Source organism: Silurus meridionalis, chromosome 12 (assembly GCF_014805685.1).
Source record: "Silurus meridionalis isolate SWU-2019-XX chromosome 12, ASM1480568v1, whole genome shotgun sequence".
Classification (NCBI taxonomy): domain Eukaryota; kingdom Metazoa; phylum Chordata; class Actinopteri; order Siluriformes; family Siluridae; genus Silurus; species Silurus meridionalis.
The window spans coordinates 19,086,292-19,106,049 of NC_060895.1; the positions used below are offsets into that span (position 1 = coordinate 19,086,292).

At 37.7% G+C, this 19,758-nt stretch overlaps 1 protein-coding gene across 3 annotated transcripts in view; it reads right to left on the reverse strand.

The window, feature by feature from the left end:
• The window catches only part of aplp1 (amyloid beta (A4) precursor-like protein 1), a 71,077-nt gene extending 52,541 nt beyond the window's left edge, over positions 1 to 18,536 (reverse strand). For 2 of the 3 annotated variants that reach the window (XM_046862947.1, XM_046862946.1), the window contains exon 1: positions 18,253 to 18,535. In XM_046862947.1, the coding sequence (XP_046718903.1) occupies positions 18,253 to 18,318 (66 nt within the window). In that variant the 5' untranslated portion in view covers positions 18,319 to 18,535. Of the gene's footprint in view, positions 1 to 18,252 lie in introns of all 3 variants that reach the window. The other variant, XM_046862948.1, reaches the window with a different exon arrangement.
• Positions 18,537 to 19,758: the final 1,222 nt, after the last annotated feature.

Sequence of the window (19,758 nt, forward strand, 5' to 3'; positions counted from 1 at the left end):
GAAGTCAGGGCATTAAAAATGGAAGAATGAAGTTGCAAAGGCATGGTAGAAGACTAACCCAACACAAAGGCTGTAGAGGTGGGGGAGAAAAAAAGGGAAGGGTAGGTGAAGAGCAAAATGAAGGAGCAGCTATCAAAGAAAATGATGGAACGGTGCAGAGGAGAAGGGGGGGTTCAATGACAGATACTGGAATAAAAGAGAGAGAGAGATCGATGAAAGAAGAATACTGACAAGGTAAGATGAAAAAGCGATAGTGGCAAAAGAAGCACAATGAGAAAGAAGCTGTTGGAAAGGAAGAAGGGATTCTAGCAAGAATGAATAGTTGAAAGAAGAGCATGGTTTTAAAAATGGGGGTTGGTGATATATATTTGAAAGGGATGTTGGAAAGGTTGGAGGTTGTTGAAAGAAAGAAGGTAAAATGATTGAGGGTGGCTGAAAGAGGGAAGTTGTAAAGATTGAAGATAATTATGAGAGGGGAATGTCACAAGAATTAAGGGTGTTTGAAGGAGGGATGGTAAACAGATTCTGGAAAGAAAGCAGTTTGAAAAATGTTTACAGGAAGGATAAAAAAAAGAAGTTGTGGGGTTGGAATAAAGGGTGCTAGCAAAAGTTGGAGTATAAGAGTTGTTGAAAGAAGGATGTTAGGAAGATTGGAGATAGTTGAAAGAGGGATGTTGAGAAGAGTAAGAATGGTTGATATACTGTAGAGACACTGGCCGATAAACCAAGTGGTTGACAGAGATCTGCCGTGATAAGGGGGTTAAAAAGCTATGCTAGCACGAAGACGGGAGAGGTTTTGAAAATGTCATTGGGGATTGACAAGGTGATGGATACAACAGACAAAGAGTCATGATGGCATGATGGAAAGATCAAGGGGAATCAAGATGAAAGCAAGATGTTCAAAGGAATGAAGTACGTCAGAGGAGCAACGCTGGCAAAATGGAGAGAGTTGTGAAGCACTACTAGAGGGATTAATGTGGTTGGAGAGGTAGTGTAGGACAGTAGAGAGAAGAAACGAAAAGATACGGATGCTAGTATACCGTTTTAAAAGAGGATGCGGGAAAGAACAATACTTGACAGAGTTGCCTGAAATGACTGGTGGTTAAAAAGGATACTGGTGGATACAAACCAGGGGTAAAGAGATGAAGTTTAGAAAGGAAAGGTTGGAAGAAAAGAACACTGGTGGGCAAGAAGGAGAAGGTTTGGAAAGATAATGCTGGAAACTCAAGGGAGGTTTGAAATGAGATTCTGCAGAAAACAGAAGGCGATGGGTTAGAAAAGTGATACTGGTAAAAAGGCGGACGGGAGGGAGGAGGGTGGGTTGTCAGAGGGTTGTAAGTAAGAGGAAAGTATGAGGGTGCTAGAACAGGAGATACTGGCAAGAAGGAGAATGTTTGAAAGAGGAATGCTGTAGGAGGGAAGTGCATGACAAGAATACCCAAGTTTATCTGACAAGAGAGGCTCTGGCCCTTTCCAAGGCCCTACATAATTAATGGAGATGCAGCAGCCTGTCGTCTTTTTTAAGCATTCTGTCTGTGTAAGTCACACCCATAACTATACCACACAGCTCTTCTGATGCTGATGATGGGAGCCTTAGTGACAGAAGAAGAGGAGCTCGGGAGCTGTGTGCTGCAGGCAGAGAGATACCTCGTTTTCCTACAAACAACTGGCTAACTTAGAATACTCTGCAGGGCCTCATCACCAGTTCCAGAACTTCAGAACCATATCTGGCAATGACATTGCAAATGTAGTTGCACCACTGTTCATTATTTAGGGCTGTCTGCTTTTATCTCACCACTAATATGAAAATAAATGTTTTTTTCACATCTTTTGTTGATACCTATGCCATTAAGCAAAAATAATTGTTGCAAAATGTTCCTTGTCACCTGGGAGTTAATGTTAATGATATATCATTTTTTCATGTACCATTTAAATAATGTAACAAAATGAGTTCCAGGTAGGTATTTACTTTAAGTAGGTAAGAGGAGATGCCCACTGAATTTGACAAAGATTTTTATTTTGAACTTAAATAAGCCGCACCTGTCTATATATCTACACTGAAACTAATGAACTTTACACAGGCTTTAACTAAAGACAGTGTCTGTTACACGGCTTGTATCTAAACAGTAGCCTACCAAGAAAGTCATTGTTCACTGTCTTCCTCCTTCCTTTCACAACAATTTCTCTCGGGAATTTTTCTTTTGGCATCGTCATGCGTTTAAAAATCACCATCGGTGAAGTTTTTCTCCCGATGCCGTGCAGCTCAGAACACAGGTGAAGTGTGTTTTTTCATGCCCGGTTGTTTTCAGCGTGACGAATGATTCGCATTTCCTGTAGACAGTCCAAGTGAGCAGCAGGTCAAACGCCAGAGGAACCGCATCCATATTAATGATGTGGTGCGGCCCGATTCAGTGGGAGCGCATCTGATTTAATATAAAGAGTTTCATTGGTTCACCTGAACCCGTTCGGCAATTTCATTGGTCTAATGTTATAGGGCTCAGTTTTTTGGCTTGAAGCTTGTGAAACCGGGAAAAACCCAGGAAAAATCCATAAATTAGCCCTCATTGTTTAAGCCGTGGGGTTCAAAGCGTGGGAAAAAAGTAGCAGCTTATAGTTCAGAAAATACGGTATGTCATCTAACAAAATGAATATTTTGAGTAAGTAAGTACTCAAAAACTGTTGTCATCTGTACTTTACTGAAGTAAACTTGTTCAGGAAAAGTCAAGTATCTTACTTTTGACTCAACTACATACAAAATCAGTTCTTTTTTATGGCGTGGATTAAAACTGGTCATGCAGCAAGCCACCAATCAGGGTAGAGCGCACGCTCTGTCTGAACTTGTTTTGATTTTAGCTCGATGGTATCTACTCAGCATGAACATACAGTTCAGCATCAGTCGAACAGCAAGCAGAACATTCTGAGAGTAATCAATGATGGAAGAAACTCCTGACTCTAACTTTCCACAACACCTGTGGCCTCATTTGTGCAAAAATGGTTTAAGTAGTTGTAAAAAAAGTTTTTGGGCTCATGATCATTTTAATAGATATCAATCAGTGTTTGACTCATTAATATCATTTTATTAATAGATCAGTGTGCTAAGAGTAACATTAGAGTCTTTCCACATAAACTGAGTTAATTAAGCAAAAGTCTTGTGATAAAAATAATAATAGGAACATTATAGCCATAATAAATCATAGTACTTTTGATACTAAAGTACATTTGAAAGCAAAGTACTTTTACTCAAGTGAAAGTCTAAAAGGGAGCACTTTTACTTTTACTGGACTAATATTTTAGAGTTTATCTTTTAACTCAAGTACATGGTTTGTGTATTTCATCCACCATAAAATATACATAGTCATCATCTTTAAAATATAAGCAAGACAGTATGATACCGTTTAATATACAGTAATTCCTGTTTATCGTGGTGGTTACGTTCCAAAACCGTCTGCGATAAACAGGCGCCACCCCAAAAAAGCTTTTTCTGTATACGGTACTGTACTGTATTAACATTTTACTTCATTTTATAATTATTAATGATATTTTTATTAAGAAATTTCATTATTTCAACATAAAACTCCATAAAAACAATTCCCTATAAGTTTTTTCGTCTATCGTGCTATCCATGAGAGACCGGGAAAATTAGCTAAACAAATTAGTTATGTGGCAAATGCAATTCCACGATAAACCGGGGCGCCAGATTCGAACCGCAGTAAAGCGGGGAATCACTGTACATCACAAGTGAACAAGTGTGAAAAAGACATGCTGTGATATAAATATAACATTATTATTAAAGTATATAATTATCTCCCATAATTAACCCTGCTAAAAAAGTGATACAGCATCCACCCTTTCCACATTCTGCTATAAAAAAAAATACAGTTAATATTCAGGGCTTAAAGTCTAAATCTGCTAAATGATTTCAATTTCTCACTTGTAAAAGGTATTTAAGAACCCCTACTAACTCCTCAACAGCAAACCTGGGTTTTGTCAACCTGTGAATTTCTAATGGATAACATACTATCAAGGGAGCCACCAGGGGTTTTGGGAAATTTACATGCCAGTCAATGGAAGGTGTTCACAGACACCTTAGTTTACTCCATGAGGCTTACTGGGTCCATGCTGAGAGCTGTACTTCAGAGAGCTGGCAACCAAGAACATAATTAAATAATCATGAATAAAGCGACATGTTGTGGAAACTCGGCAGACTGTTTGTATTGATATTTGCTTGAAACAATTAAACTGCTCATGGGAGTCTATTGCAGGTTCTCGCCTGTAGCATTGACAGTGATTGGGGAAAATTTGCATAGAACAGAAGTGCATACAGACACATGAAACGAGCGAAGCCATTGACCTGAGGGAAAAATCGAAAAGCTGTATATACAGCTGAAAAAAAAAATCTAATGGCAAAGGAGATAGAAAGAAAAACTAGAAAAAGGGTACCAGATGAGTAATTACTGTATAGCAGGCTACAAGAACTGAAGACAAACACACCAGTGTCTGGAATGACAGCATTGAGCATCTTGAAAATGGAGCAGTTTCACCTGACCATGACCTCTGACATCTACGACTTCATCGTAAATTTGAAAAGATTTAACGATGTGATGAAGCAACAAGTCATTTTTGTTACCTTCTCACCTCTATAGTACAACTAAAAAAATTTATGTATAATTGTTGTTTTGTTCTACTTGCACCTTGACAAACTTTGTCAGCTGAGAACCAATTGAAATGCAAATAACCAAAATTCATTTGCATACTTATACAGTATGTGTACTGCATAACCCACCTGAAGCTGGGGGTATAAAAGCAAAACATTTTTCTATTCAAATTAGACTGCTAATCGGCACGAGTGCTCGGTATAGCGCTAACCGTCAGCGATTCATGGTAATTGTATTTAAATCTCACTGGTGTATCCCACTGTTATTAACTTAAGACGGTGTTCATCTTACAACAGGCATCACAAGTTGGTCTGCTGACATCTTCAGACATCTTTCCAGGCTACAGTAATTAACACCTGACAGAGATATTTTAAGAATTGTTTTCATCATATCTCTTGATCTGCAGAATTTACATTACATTTATGACATTTGGCAGACGCCTTTATCCAGAGTTTTCATCTTAACCAGCTATCTCAGTTTTACAGCTGAGCAATTGAGGATTAAGGGCCTTGCTCAGGGGGCCCAGCAGTGGCAGCTCCATGGTGTGGTGCTGGGATTTGCAACAGCATGTGTACAATATGTGCATATTTGAAGTATCAAATTCTTCTATACATTATTCCTGACACAAAACAAGCAGATGTGCTCCAGTCCACACTCCTTAAGCATAGCGCTGCTCAATTCTTCATTACGATTGGCTGGAAAGTGCTATGACAGTGGTTCCAGTTTCAAGGAAAATTGCCGGAATGTACACTACTAATCTAATTCCGTATTGCTTCTACAGCAGCAGCTTATTCACAGGGACAGCAAAAGAAAAAGGTTTCTGTAAGTTTCTGTAAGTCGATGTTTATTTAACATTGATGAAAGTAGTCTCTAGGATTAGTATTCTGTAAGATCTAAGCCCCTAAGGGAAAGCCTGGCTCGAGGGTAGTTTTCTCAGCAAAATCTGCTCTGCAATTTTAATTGTAATACCTATAAACGGATAAAAAAGCATAATGTGTTATTCTTTAATAAGAATTACAAATGTTTATCATTATCCAATTGTTGTGGTGAAAGAGTAACAACAATAATAAAAAGAAAAATATTAAATCGTGCTGCTTTACTAAGCAAAGAAAATCGCAAAGAGGAACATTAATTAACTGAATTAATGGTAATACTGGTTTTCTTCAACATTTAGCTCGAGTTTGTAGTCCTTCATCCAGGATTCTGATATAAATCCGTAAAGAAATGTGGCTCATTAAAAAAAATACAACAGAAACAAAAACGAATGGTGTCAAATAGTTAAATGAAAATCTCAAACATGGTCTCAGATGTTCTAATTAGTAATGTTTCAGCAGTAAAAAATAGGAAGTGGTTGCATAATGGTTGAGACTTCTGTCGAACTTTTTGATCAGAAGAAACCCTTGAGAAAGGCCCTTAACCCTCATTTGCTCAGTTTGTATAAATGAGATACCTGTCGCTTGGGATAAGATAAGATGTAAAATGGTTTACATATAGAATGAAGTTGTTTAATAGTTTATGTCAGGTGTGTTTAGAAATAAGTACATGAAATGAAACCACTGGGTCAACGTTTTCTTATTCAAAGCGACTTACATGTTACCTCATTCATGAGCAGCTATGGGGTTAAGGTCCCTGCTCAGGAGCCCAGAAGTGGCAGATGGGTGTGGCTGTGATTTGAACTCACAACCTTTGGATCCAAAGTCCAATGCCTTAACCACTAAGCTACAACCTCTCGAAATTTACTGGAACACATAAGCTGGAATCACAATAACGGCGTATCATACAGAAGGAGCTTCCACATTTTAGCCCAGCAGAAGCAAGCTGTGAAAAACAGAGCGGTACGACAATCATAATTCCTTTTGACAGCCTTAACATTTGACACGCCTGTAAGTGATTACACTTTAGTGTTTTTGTAAAAAACGAGTGTCATGCACGTATACTCTTGTATTCCAGAAGCAGAAATAATAGCGTTAATGTCAAAAAGATTTCTACACATATCTGTAATAGGGAACAGGGTCACAATGAATGATACACTAAGAGGTAGTTTTCATAAAAATGAAAATGAGTTAAATGAAAAAAAAAAAAGAAACTAAACAGTTAAGTAGAGGTCCATTAGTCTCCTTGCAGCATGCAGTATTCCAAATCATCTGTTAAACATCTATTATAGAAAGCCTATCTAATATCTCCTGACATGTAAATGTTCCACTTCACTGTCATGAGTGCTGAGTGTAATGCTATCGCTGGATAATCAATGTGTGCTGTAGAGACAGCACATCTCCAGACATTTCTTCCCTCAGGCCTGTTATCTCCCAGCAGCCCCCCTGTGAATGCACAGAAATCTCTGACAGTGATGAAATGGGTCACGTCCCCCGCCCCAGGCCTTGGGGTTTAGGATTTCTGTAATGCTCCGGCTTGCGCCTCTCTCTTTCCATATCTCTTCCTTGCTCCATCTTTCAAGTAAACTCCCGGAATGTACTTATTTGTAAGAAGAGGAAGATCCTAAAGATCAAGATCAGGATTAGCACCAGGCTTAGTGGTCATAGCTGTTCTTAACGGTTGCACCATGGGTGCAATAATGCCATTTAGTTTACAATTTCGAAGATTTAAGAAATTTCTAAGTTTGGCCTTTATTTTGTTTACCCTGTCTCAATCACACCTCGGTCAGCTTCTGTTCCATGAAATCTTATCTACTCGGTACAGAACTTCCAAGCCTGTCTGGTTGGGGCTTCCTACAGGGAATGAGGCAAAGCTTTGATAGGCTCCTCGGTTTCACCCCCACGGCTCCACAAACCCAGAGCTGGAACAGCTGCCAATTAAGCTTAATCCGGCAAGGCGTACAGGACTGAAGCGTGCATTGTGTACAGCGCCTCGCCCCGCCGAAAACTGCCTGCACCTGATAAACACTGTACCCGAAAGATGAATGAAGACACACTCCGCCTGGAGCAGAAGCCTGCTGCCGGCCTGAGCGCTTTCATTTACGCAAACCGTCATATTTGACTGGTAAATCCCTTGTTCTGAATTCTAAATAAACACACAGAGCTTTGGTATGTCAAAGTCAGAGCTGAGCATGTGCACAGGATTATTTTTCATATCACTATATTTGCTTAACCTTTTATCAAACGGGGCAGAAAGACTCGTTTGGTTAATGTCTTGTGTAAGTTTTCCACTGTTAAATAAATACATAGATACAATACATAATTTAAAAAAGCAACAAAAAAAAGGGACTAAGCTTTATATATATATATATATATATATATATATATATATATATATATATATATACATACATACAACAATCTCTATTTGTGAGACCATTTTGCTTGGCATTAACTCAGGTGCGGAGCAGTATTGGTTTTAGTACCACTGCCAATATTTCATGTTAAAATAGATTGCATTAAAATATATCATTACAACAGTAATAATATTAAACTATGCAAAGGCAATTGAAGCTCATACCCAAATATGACAGAATAAATTAATTAATTTTTTGTCTTTTGTTAATGCTTTTAATTAACTACGTAATTCATTTGTTTCTTTCAGGAAACATAAAAATTGACTTGGAAACTTTGTTTCAAGTAATACAATTCCTAATAGCTGAATTCATGAACTACATTATGAACTACACTACAAGTTAAAAGATGAGTGAGTTTGTTTGGGTTAACTGTAAACCATCAAACATTTCTCTTGTTGTTTTGCCAGGAGAGAACAAAGACAGTGACGATATTTCTTTTGTAGTCACACAAAGATTACAATTCCATGACCTCAGTTTAGTATCTCGCTGTTTCATTCAGTGGTGCACTTAAATAGCTGACATACAGTTTATCGTTCAGCATGATGTACTGTAACAATGCAAATGAAGATGTGCTGCATCAAGTGCTATTTTATAAGCTCAATAATGAGGGGGGAGGTCAATTTTGATGAATCGTTTGATTTCAAAGCAGAATACAGCCCAGTGTTTGTGTTTAAAACAAAATAATCCTGTATTAATCTTTCATACAAAAATTAGAGGGACTTATTTTGTAAGTATAAAATATTACAATATATAAATTTGCAACAGCTGCCGGGTCTTATTTCAATACATAATTCAGATTTAATACTATTAGAAAGTTTTAAATGCATGTTAGTCTTCTCTTTGGTCTCTTCTATTGAACCTCATTGCCTATTTGTTTTTTAAATATATATAAAAAATTATAAATTATGTTTTAATGTATATATTTAAAGTGTAAAAAAAAGTGTAAGACTGAGAAATCAGCAACAAAAACCCTCATTTAATTAGTCCAGGCATCACCGTTTTTCCTCGAAACGTCAACAAATGAGTGCTGTCATGATAAGCCGTCTTGCTTCTTCATTATCGCCCTGAGAATGCAGAAGCAAGAAAGTCGAGAAAGAAAGAAAAGGGAGGGGAGACAATGAGCCGAGTCGGCGTGTTTCGTGCCCCGTGGCCCGTGCGTGCAGCAGAGCACAGTACACTGAAAAACATTAGCGAAAACTTGATTATCCCCCAGCTCAGAAATTAATTAAATGAGAAAGAGGAGATCTGGTGGGGCTCCTGCACTCCTATCTGTCTCAACAAATACTCTGGCTTCCAGCTACAGCTGCCAGGGACAGCAAAGTGCTGAGAAAGTATTGCACAAGCAGGACAATTTAGCAATTTAACCCTTCAGTCACAATTCTTCCTGCTGCTGAGTACCAAGACATTACCCCAATGCATCTTTCCAGCTAAAGTGTCTAGACCTGAGCAAGCTTTCCTGTAATGCCTCGGATTTGCTGATTCTTGCTCCATTTAGTGCTCGCTGTGTTCATTAAGGTTTCTCAATATCAGTATTATACAGTATATCAGTAAATAACAGCAACTCATTTTGTAATAATGTATATACAAACAATCCTGGTTGTAATGTTCGAATAATTTGAAATAAAGGCAACACAGCAGGCTTTCTAGAAAGCTCAGCTTTTCACTATCCAGGCTCTATTCATTTCAAAGAAGCATAAAGCATTGAAGAATCATCTTAAAACCTTAGCACAGAAAACTATAACATTCTGTAAAATGTGTTGCTTTTGGTGTACATAGCCTTGAAAACTGAAGTAGGCAGCAAAAAGCCAGTAACCTAGCTAACATGACTACCTAGCATAGATTCTCGCTAGAATGGAAATCAATCTAAATCGTAAAATATTACTAAAGGGTGTACAACTTAACCTCAAACTATAATTGTCCTCCTCATTTGTTATTTTTCTTACTCAGAGCTCAACTTCCACCGTTTCTTCAAGTGCATCCAGTTGGGTTGCAATTACATCTGTGCTAGATTTAGCATAGTTTCATCCAAAATAAGAAAAACCTAATTGATATTGATTTTTCAATTTTTCGATTGTTCATTCCATTTTCTATTCCGAAATTCGAAGGATCTCTTTGCGTAAATAATCATTTTGGTATGAAATACAGTGGGTATCGGCATCAAAGTCAAAATCCTTTTACTGACTTGAGGTTACAAGTTAGTAAAAACAATGGACATGACACATAGACATTGACTGCTCAAACAAAAGTGAGCGGAACCACACAAAGTACGCAGCCTTAACAGGCTTTAACAGTGCTACGGCATGTACCTCCTGAAGAGCCGTACAAGCGGAGACCGATTAAATAAATGTGCTATTAGAATAAAACTCTTCCCTGTGTGTTAAAATCTCAAAAGATAAACCATCTTCATGTAGACATTTGTAGAACCATAAGCAACAGCATGATTGTTCTTCATGACCTTCATCTAATATCACAATTGTCCCTCCTGTGTATACGGCTACTGTTTTCCTCTTTCCCTCTAACTAATGTGTGCTTCAGTGAATTTCCACACTCTTCTCTTTTACACTGTACCAAGTTCTCTGTGTTACGAAACAAATTCTTGTTTGCAGAGAGAACAAAAAGTGTATGGTGCTCACCCACTCATTTATTAAGCTCCAGTTTGTTAGAATGGATGTTCTAGTTTAATGGTTCATACACTCGGAGGGGGAAAAAGGCCTCATGTCGCTTCTGATTATTGACATATTATCTGTGTTACTACAATAACAGGAAACAGGAAATGTACAAATTCCGATTTGATATTAATATTTTCTATTTAATTTAAGATTATTTAGTATTAAACCCTGGCATTATTTATCTATAGTGTTGTTTTTTTGTACATTTTACTGAAAATATCTAGCTTCATTTGAATTAATTAATCTGTTGATAATATATTTAGTAGATTTTCTGTCAAAATTCATTTAGAAAAGATTTCTTTCACTGTGGTTTTCTTTTGCCTCTCAGAACTCATATGGAAAATGGCTATAGGTCCAATCCATAAGTTATTAGTTGTATGTGATAGATAGATAGATAGATAGATAGATAGATAGATAGATAGATAGATAGATAGATAGATAGTCAATGATGTCTGAAGTGTTTAAATTCATTTCCTCATCAATTTTTCCCACCATATAATTATGGTTATTCAGCTTTTGAAAATGTACTTTTTTTTCTAAAATGGTTTGACAAATTATTTTACAAGTCTAAAATCAAGGCTAACTGGTATTAATGTCCTCCCTCTATTTAAAGGGGAAAAAAATCTTATTTTAATACTAAGTATTTTCATTAATCAAAAAGAAGCTCAATTTACAGCATCCAAATATATACAGCCTGAATTGTAATATTTTTACTTTAGTGTATTTAAAACTAATGGTTATAAATCCAAACACAGAGTGTAATGTGAATAATACTAACTTAGTATTATGTATAATACATAGATGCTGGGCCTGATTTCTTTCTAGCTCATTCTGTAGACTGATCGGTAATGTGACATCATGTTACGTCACTAGTGATGATGAAATGATCTGATTTGGTGTTCATCTGAGCTGATATTTTTCATCCTGGGGCACTGACGCCTCCATACTATACCAGCAGCAGTGATTAAAAAGGTGGATGTATTAAAAAATTACCAATGTGGAATATTTTCATGATCAATCATTTTTCATAATACATTTGCCAGAGAAACTAGAAGTAAATCAACAAAATAAATATTGTGCAGTCAAATTACAGAACAACACAATAATGTACACTGCATACACTTAATAAAAGTAAATTATTTTCATTGACTTTGGTCATCAGATATACTAGCTTTTCTGGCTAGCTAATGATAAATTAGCCTAACAAGACGAACATTTCAAAATCAGGGTTTTTCCTGATTTTCCTGAGATCACAAAGTACATTCACTAAAATCAAAATCACGCTCCTTTACCAAGCAAATTAGCATTTTGAAAACATCCTTTTCCAAATACGAAGCTTTAGCAAAACTTTTGCAGAGAACAGAACAGAGAGCAGGAGTGAACGCTACTGTGTACCATGCAACCACAGCTACGTTCTCTCACCTCGCCTCCTGCAGTATTTCATGCAGTGCGTCTTAATTAATGACCTTGAATCACTGCACTTTTAGAAGTGTGTGCACAAAAACTTCCAATCATCCATTAAAAACAGTTTCCTAATGTTTATCATGATTCATTCCAGAAAATCTGACCTTAGTATCATATAATTTGAGCCAAAGTTTCAATTATTATTACAGTTGCTTATTGAAAGCTTTTGTGTTATGGATCATTTTGTTGTTTGGCGTTTGTTATAATGACCCTGTTTGGTGTAAGAATGCCTCCATTTGGTGCAAATTAAATAGATAATACACAGTATATGGACAAAAGTTTGTGGACACCTGCCTTTGTGTGTGCTTTTTGAGCATCTCATTTCACATTTTGTCCCCATTTGCTTTTATAATAACCTCCACTATTTTTGGAAACTGTACCACTAGATTTGTGTGTTTTAGGCTTATTCAACCTCAAGGGTGTTTGTAAAGCAGAGATGGGAAGTAATGAAGCACAAATACTTTGTTATTGTACTTAAGTAGATTTTTCTGGTACTTTACTCTTTATTTTTCTGACAACTTTTTACTTTCACTCTACATTTTTTACACAAATATCTGTACTTTCTACTACTTACATTTTTAAACCAGGCTCATTACTAGTTTGATTCTATTTGGTGACATGATCGATATTTTTTCTTTTTACTGTGCGCCATTTTCAACCCACCACTAGTGTATCATTTACTGGCTCTCACACACCACAGATGTAGGCCAGCCTACGAAGCAAGCAAGGCAGAAGGCAACAAGAAGTCTGGGGGTAACGTGGATGACACAGAAGGAGTCAGTGATGTAAACATGACTGAGAGCCTGATCACCTGATCATCATCATCTTTGCTCTGCTTGTGTTCTATATGGTGGATGTTCAGCCTGGATACATTCATTAGATAACCAAATTAGAAATTATTTTGTATTCATATATTAATATGATGTGAGGTCCAGTTACCAGCGTGACACTAAAACAGATAGTAGTAATGGCTACTTTTTAATTAAGTACATGTACAAATATGAGTATCTGTATTTCTACTTGAATGAAGGATGTGTATTTTTGACATCTCTGTTGTAAAGTCAGGTACTAGTTGAGATGAGGAGGCCTGGGGTGCAGTCAGCATTCCAAAACAACCCAAAGGTGTTCAATACGGTTGAGATCAGGGTTCTATGGCAGGCCACTCAAGATCTTTCACCCATGTAAACCATATCTTCATGAAGCTTGCATTGAACACAGCAACATTGTCATCCTGAACCAGGTTTGGGTCTCCTAGTTCAAGTGAAGAGAAAATCTTATGCTACCACATCCAAAGACATCCTATACAGTTACGCGCCTCCTACTTCGTTGTAACAGTTTGGGGAAGAACCACATAGGTCTGGTGTCCCACTTTTTTTTCCAATATAGTGTAGCTATAGTGTAAACTCTGGAGATTTTAGCCTTATGGTATTCTTAGAACAGCTTATTTGTGAAGAGCCTAAATGTTTCTTGAAAAGTTTCCTCATTTCCGAGTCTTCAGTGCTCTATGGTGAGCCATTATAGTTACAATAATCTACAAAATTTTTGAAAATAGTTTGTTCTAACAAAATTCCAACACCCATATTTCCCATTTCATACACAAAACCATGTTTATGTGTATTCTCGAATGCTCCCCTTATAAGATAAGTGAAGACTAGACTGCCAAAACTATTGGCAAAAAATCCATACCAATAGTTTTTCCGGGTTCTAGAGGCGAATCATTGACGCCACGTGCTGTTTGTTTTGACACATGAAAGTGCGTGCTGTCCCTTATTCATGTTAGTTCATAGTTAAAAGAGTTAAAGAGTTACCATTTCACATCAATCTCATCCTTAAAATGGAAAACTTCGAATGCCTTCACAAAGGCCAAAGCATTGAAATTATATACTTTATTTTTTTCATAATGAAGTTCAGTACTATTTCACATGGGGTGTTTTGTTTGTTTTTTTTGTTTTTCAATCCAGTATCCATTTGAAAAACTATCGGTTGATTAATCAGTTATCGGCAAGTACGGCCCACCCTAGCTATAAGTATTGGTCGACTCTAGAGAATACTTTAGATCATTAGATTTAGATCAATTGATAAAAGCAAACAAATATCAGAAAGCATTTTTAAATAGATAAAGCCTGTATATTTCTTTAGCAATGCTTCTCTTTCTCTGCAATTATTCCACCATTATGCCACAGTATAATCTGTGAATGCACTCCATGTCAGCGCTTATATTAAGTGAAGAAATTACACCAGGATGACTTCATTTCCGACAGTTCATTACAGACCTATTCTGCATGCGTAATCTGGATGATAAACTCAGGCAGAATCCACTGTACACTTGAGCTCCTTCTGTGACAGTAATCCATTAATACTCTTACAATGAGGAAATGATTCTACTACACTAACACCAGGTTTACGACTAATGCCATGGCAGGTGTTTTCTTTTATTATTTTTTTTTAAATAAGATATAATGTTTTCATTAATCCTATTCAAAGTGAACCAAACACTTTGCCTGCCTGTTTCAATTGAAAGCTAGAAACAGGATTTGTGCTTGATCCTGATTATGCAGACAGAGATCACTACAAGGTGACTTGGTGAAATCTTGCTTTCTTCGAATTTCTTAACAGCATGGAGTTTTAAAGCTACAATACAGTACCCTGATCTTTGCTGACTCCTAAAAAGCGCATTTTTTAGTGTTAAATAAATCTCCAGAAAAGACATTTTTACTGCTGGTTGCCGGTTGTGCATTTTTCCCCCCATCAACTGTGGTGGAAATGGGTTTCTGAAACCGCAAAACTTGTGTCTTTCTTCACTATAGATACACTTCACTAACTGTGAGCATATACCAGACCTGTGCTCCAGGGGAACGGCAGGATTTTTTTGTTATCTCCAAGCTGAAGCCCAAGAACCGGTATCTCTATGCTCAAGCTGAAGCCCAAGCAGCGGTATCTCTATGCTCACCCACATCAAACTGCCAGTCCTATAACGCTTCACTGACAAATCAGACGTACAGACACCAGGTGCTAGAGGCCAAGTTAATGCCATCGACCAGCAGGAGTCCGGGCCGAGTCTGTCTCGTGTTCGCTCTCGTTATTGTCCATCACTGTTTGACGTCTTCTCGCAATGTACAATGCCGTCGCCTCAGGATGGCGGTATGAAAAAACGTCTGCGATCTATTGATTTTATGCCAGTTATCCAGTGCACACAGCTGTTGGCGTCGCTTTAAAAATACAGGATAAATGGAGATTTCTGATTGTAATCAACTGCACTGGAAAAGATAAGTAGCTGCAGGATCATTGCTTTATCAGACTGATTGTCATGCGTCGTCTGTAAGGAATAATATAAATAGCCAAATCCACCTTTTGTAGTTATGTGATTTTGATTGCTTTTAATCAGGGTTGTAAAGAGGCCGAAAATTCCAATAATGTTCCAGAAACTATCTAGAAACTTTCCATGGGAACTTCATCTGGGGAATTTTGGAAATATTCCAAGTTAAAAACTTACAATAAATGTATGGGAATGAATTCAAATGTTGGGGCAACTTGTATAAACTGTTATTATACACAAAAAAAGTTACATTTTTTTCATAAGCTGACAAGCATTCAAACTAATAATAAAAAAAAAGAAATGACATTTGACTTTGATATAACTGTTAGTATAATTGTGTTGCAAAATAGCTTACATACAGCACAAAGAAGTTTTAAAACACAAATGTATGTAATATTTGTATTATAATGTACATGGCTACTGACATAATTTTGTGTCCAGGATTTAATATATATTTTGGAGGAATGCAGAGTAAAATTTCAAATAAATTTGGTTGTTTTAACTATGATTATCTTGCAATATTTTTTTTTAACTACATTTAAGTTCCCTGTTATACGCTAACCTGCAATTTTGTACATTTCCAGTTTATCACCATTAATTCCTGTTAATTCCCATTGAAAGTTAAAAGTCTTAAAAATTCCTGGAATTTTGCAACCCTACTTTCAATTCATACTTCCAGGGAAGCTAAATCAGTGTTAATGTATGCTAATTGTTACATCACAGGTTCATATCCCAGTACCTAAACCCTCAGCAGTATAAATAAAATAATTGTAAGTCGCTCTGGATAAGGGCATCTGCCAAATGGCATAAATGTACTTTCCTTTATCATTTTCCGCTCTGCTAGCTGGAAAATACATGAATGGGAAAAAAACAAGCACAACATAATAAGGCTGTACCTGCACAAGAGCTAATAATGGCTAGAAAAACAAGCCAAATAAAGCAGTGTGTAACGCTTAGGTTATGAAACGTTAGATATAAAAATAGCTACATTTGGCAATAAACTTGTTCAGGAAAGAACCACGTATGCGTGCGATGGCTGTGTGTCCACATACATGTTTATACATTGAGGGCACTGGCTGGAATGTAAACCAATGCAGGTTTACAGATATTGTGATTTAATCTCTTCTAAATGTAAAATAATCCAAAGATTTCTGTCTTTGATTATGAAATACTGTATAATGTCTCAAAGTCCTCCACACTGAGGAAGCTCAACATAATAAATAAGATCCAAAAATGTTCAATCTCACATTATTTCCACTGAGTCTCTTTGCATATCCCAGTGTTGTTAGGAAGCTGAGGTCAGAGTGCAGGGTCAGCCATGATACAGCGCCCCTAGAGCACAGGAGGTTAAGTGCCTTGCTCATGGGCCCAAGTGTGACAACTTGGCAATACTGGGGCTTAAACCCCTGACCTTCTGATCAGTAACTCAGAGTCTTAACCACTAAGCTACAGTACCACTTCCTCTATTTGCAATATTATGATGTCTATCACAATATGTCTATTGATATGATTCAACCTTCAAACATCAGGCAGTAGAGTCACAGGGTTTCCACCTGCAATATGTATAATAAATAAATAAATAAATAAATAAATAAATAAATAAATAAATAAATAAAGGGATAAAAACTGGTGATTCAAAATGACTGCCCTGAAACAGAAAGTTTATTTCGTGTTGATAGAATGAAACCAAAAATAAAATCCCAGCCACAACAAGCTGCCACTCCTGGGCCCCTGAGCAAGGCCCTTAACCCCATAGCTGCTCAGTTATCTGAATAAGGTGTATAAATGTAAGTCGCTCTGGATGAGAGCATCTGCCAAATGGCATTAATGTAAATGCAAATGTCACACACCACACATTACATAAATTTCTACCATTTTTCCCTCCACAAAAACTATTCGTTTATGTCCTGCTGATGCACCAGTAACGCTCGGCACTCTCCCGTCCCACGCACTGCAGATTTTTCAGTCTGCTCCGAAACACCTCCTTCACCTCAACACCTAATTCACAAGCCATGAAGGCACTTGAGAGAAAGGTCAACACTTACATGGTAAAATGGGAAGTGTGTATGTGTGTATGTATATGAGTGTGTGCATTAGGAACCCCCAGGACTGAAGCTACAAACCATCCCGCTTCAACCATGTGCATTTTTCTTTATTTGCGTTATTATTTCTCACTCTGTTCACGGCTTGGCACAAAATCAAATGAATTGCTCCGAGACGTGCTGAGGCCTTGAACATCAGCTGTGTGAGCGAGTGAGCGTGTGTACGTGTGTGTGTCAAGAGGTGCAAAGCATCAATCCCTGGTGCAATAACAAACAGAGCCAAGGGCCAAAATCGCACACAGTCTCGGAAAAGACGGAGGCCAAAATCTCAGGCAGTGCGTTTCATCCGGCACTGCGGAAATGAGTCAGTCTTTCATATAGGTAGATGCAGATGGATGTTGTTAGATGCATCAAACCCTACACACACACACACACACACACCCATGTACATACAAAACACACCCTAGTGAAATCTGAAAAGGACTAAATAGAAATGCATGATTTAATATTTACCTACAAATAAATGCATAAAATATTTACAATGTATTATATATATATATGCGTGTGTGTGTGTGTGTGTGTGTGTGTGTGTGTGTGTGTGTGTGTGAAAATTATATCTATGACACATCCACGCCACGCCCTTTAGAAATAAACCATCTATGCATTTAGAAAAAGGTCTCAAATTATTTCCTCTGTTCTTTTCTTTATTTCTCTCTCTCTCTCTCTCTCTCTCTCTCTCTCTTTCTCTCCTTCTTTCTCTCATCCGTCTTGTTCTTTAGAACTCGGGATCACATGAACCACATCATTCATCTCTTACCTGCGCTCCGGTCCACGCGCACCACGTCAACAGCGTCATGAACACGAGCGCGATTTTATTCCGCATCCTCGCGACCCTCCTCTGGTTTTATTCTAAAGAGAAATAAAAATAAATCAGGTGATGAAGATCAGAGCGGCTCCTTTCGTTTGGGATGCGTGTGTTTGAATAAAGAAGCTCAGGCTCCTGCAGCAGCTCTGCGATAACCGTGATGCTGGAGAATTTTTCTCTCTCTTTCTCTCTCTCTCTCTTTCTCTCTCTCGCTCTCTCTGCTGAGTGTCGCGCGCAGCCCCGATCTGTCGGTGCGATAATCACAGTGCGCGCGCCCCTCCCTGTCCTTCTCCGCTCCTGGGGTTGCCAGATCGGCCAAAGAAATCACCGTGCTGTGATTGTGTGGTGTGCACATTTTTATCTGTTCTAAATGTTCTTTAAATGAATACTTTTCAAGTTTTTAATACTCTTATCAACATGGGAATGGACAAAGATGGATGCTTTATGCAAATAGGACACCAAACTGAACTTTTGCTGTGTTTCCACAGGGACAGTTTTAATATATACAAACGTATATTATGTTATTTTATATATAATCACCACTGAGTCCAGACCTTAACCCCATTGAGAACCTTTGGGATGTGCTGGAGAAGACTTTGCACATCAGTCCGACTCTCCCAATATTAATCAATATGTTATTATATATTTGGTACCTGGGCCTTCAGTGGGGACTTACCCGACTTAATCTACCTCTTAATATCACCACTATCACATCGCAATTATAGAAACCATCAATACGATAAAACGCAATATAACAACACGTGACATTACAGAGAGAGAGGCATTTCACATATGGAGCGTGAATACCATATTACTAAAGCAAGAAACCCAGTTAAACCTCTACACTACCACCACAACTGTGCACCTACATCATCTGGAGCAGTTCAGAATCAATATTTGCCTAATAACATGACAAAAACATAAAAATTGTAATAAAATCCAACATACTCACCAGAGATGTAAACTTATAATTTGCACCACTCCTCAGAGACTGTTATCCAGTGGTACCGCTCGTATTCACTGATCTGAACAAACCCTTTCCTGGGCTGAGACAAGCTAGCTAGCTTTGGGGTTGGCCCACCTCCTCACAATGTCTAGCTTTTCTTGAAAATGGATTTTTCAGTATGTCTAAGACCAAATCAACTTCTCTTTCTCGGTAGGTGAAAAAAACCTAACTCAGATTTATTAATGTGTGCAGAGCTACACACGTGTTTTGCCAGTCGAACTTGGCTTTAACAGTTTTCCTCTGACCAACCAATCAGCGGATGGAAAAATGCTGGCTCTATTCTGGGCCAGCAAGCTGCCCTGTGAGGAGAAAATGAAATCTGATTGGTTAAAGAAACAGATCCATTGCTAATATTCTTCAAGCTAAAAACGCCAGCACTACTGATCGTGAAGGCCCTGGGCAGATTAGATTGACATGCGAGCACATAGCGGCTTAGATCTGATTGGACAAAA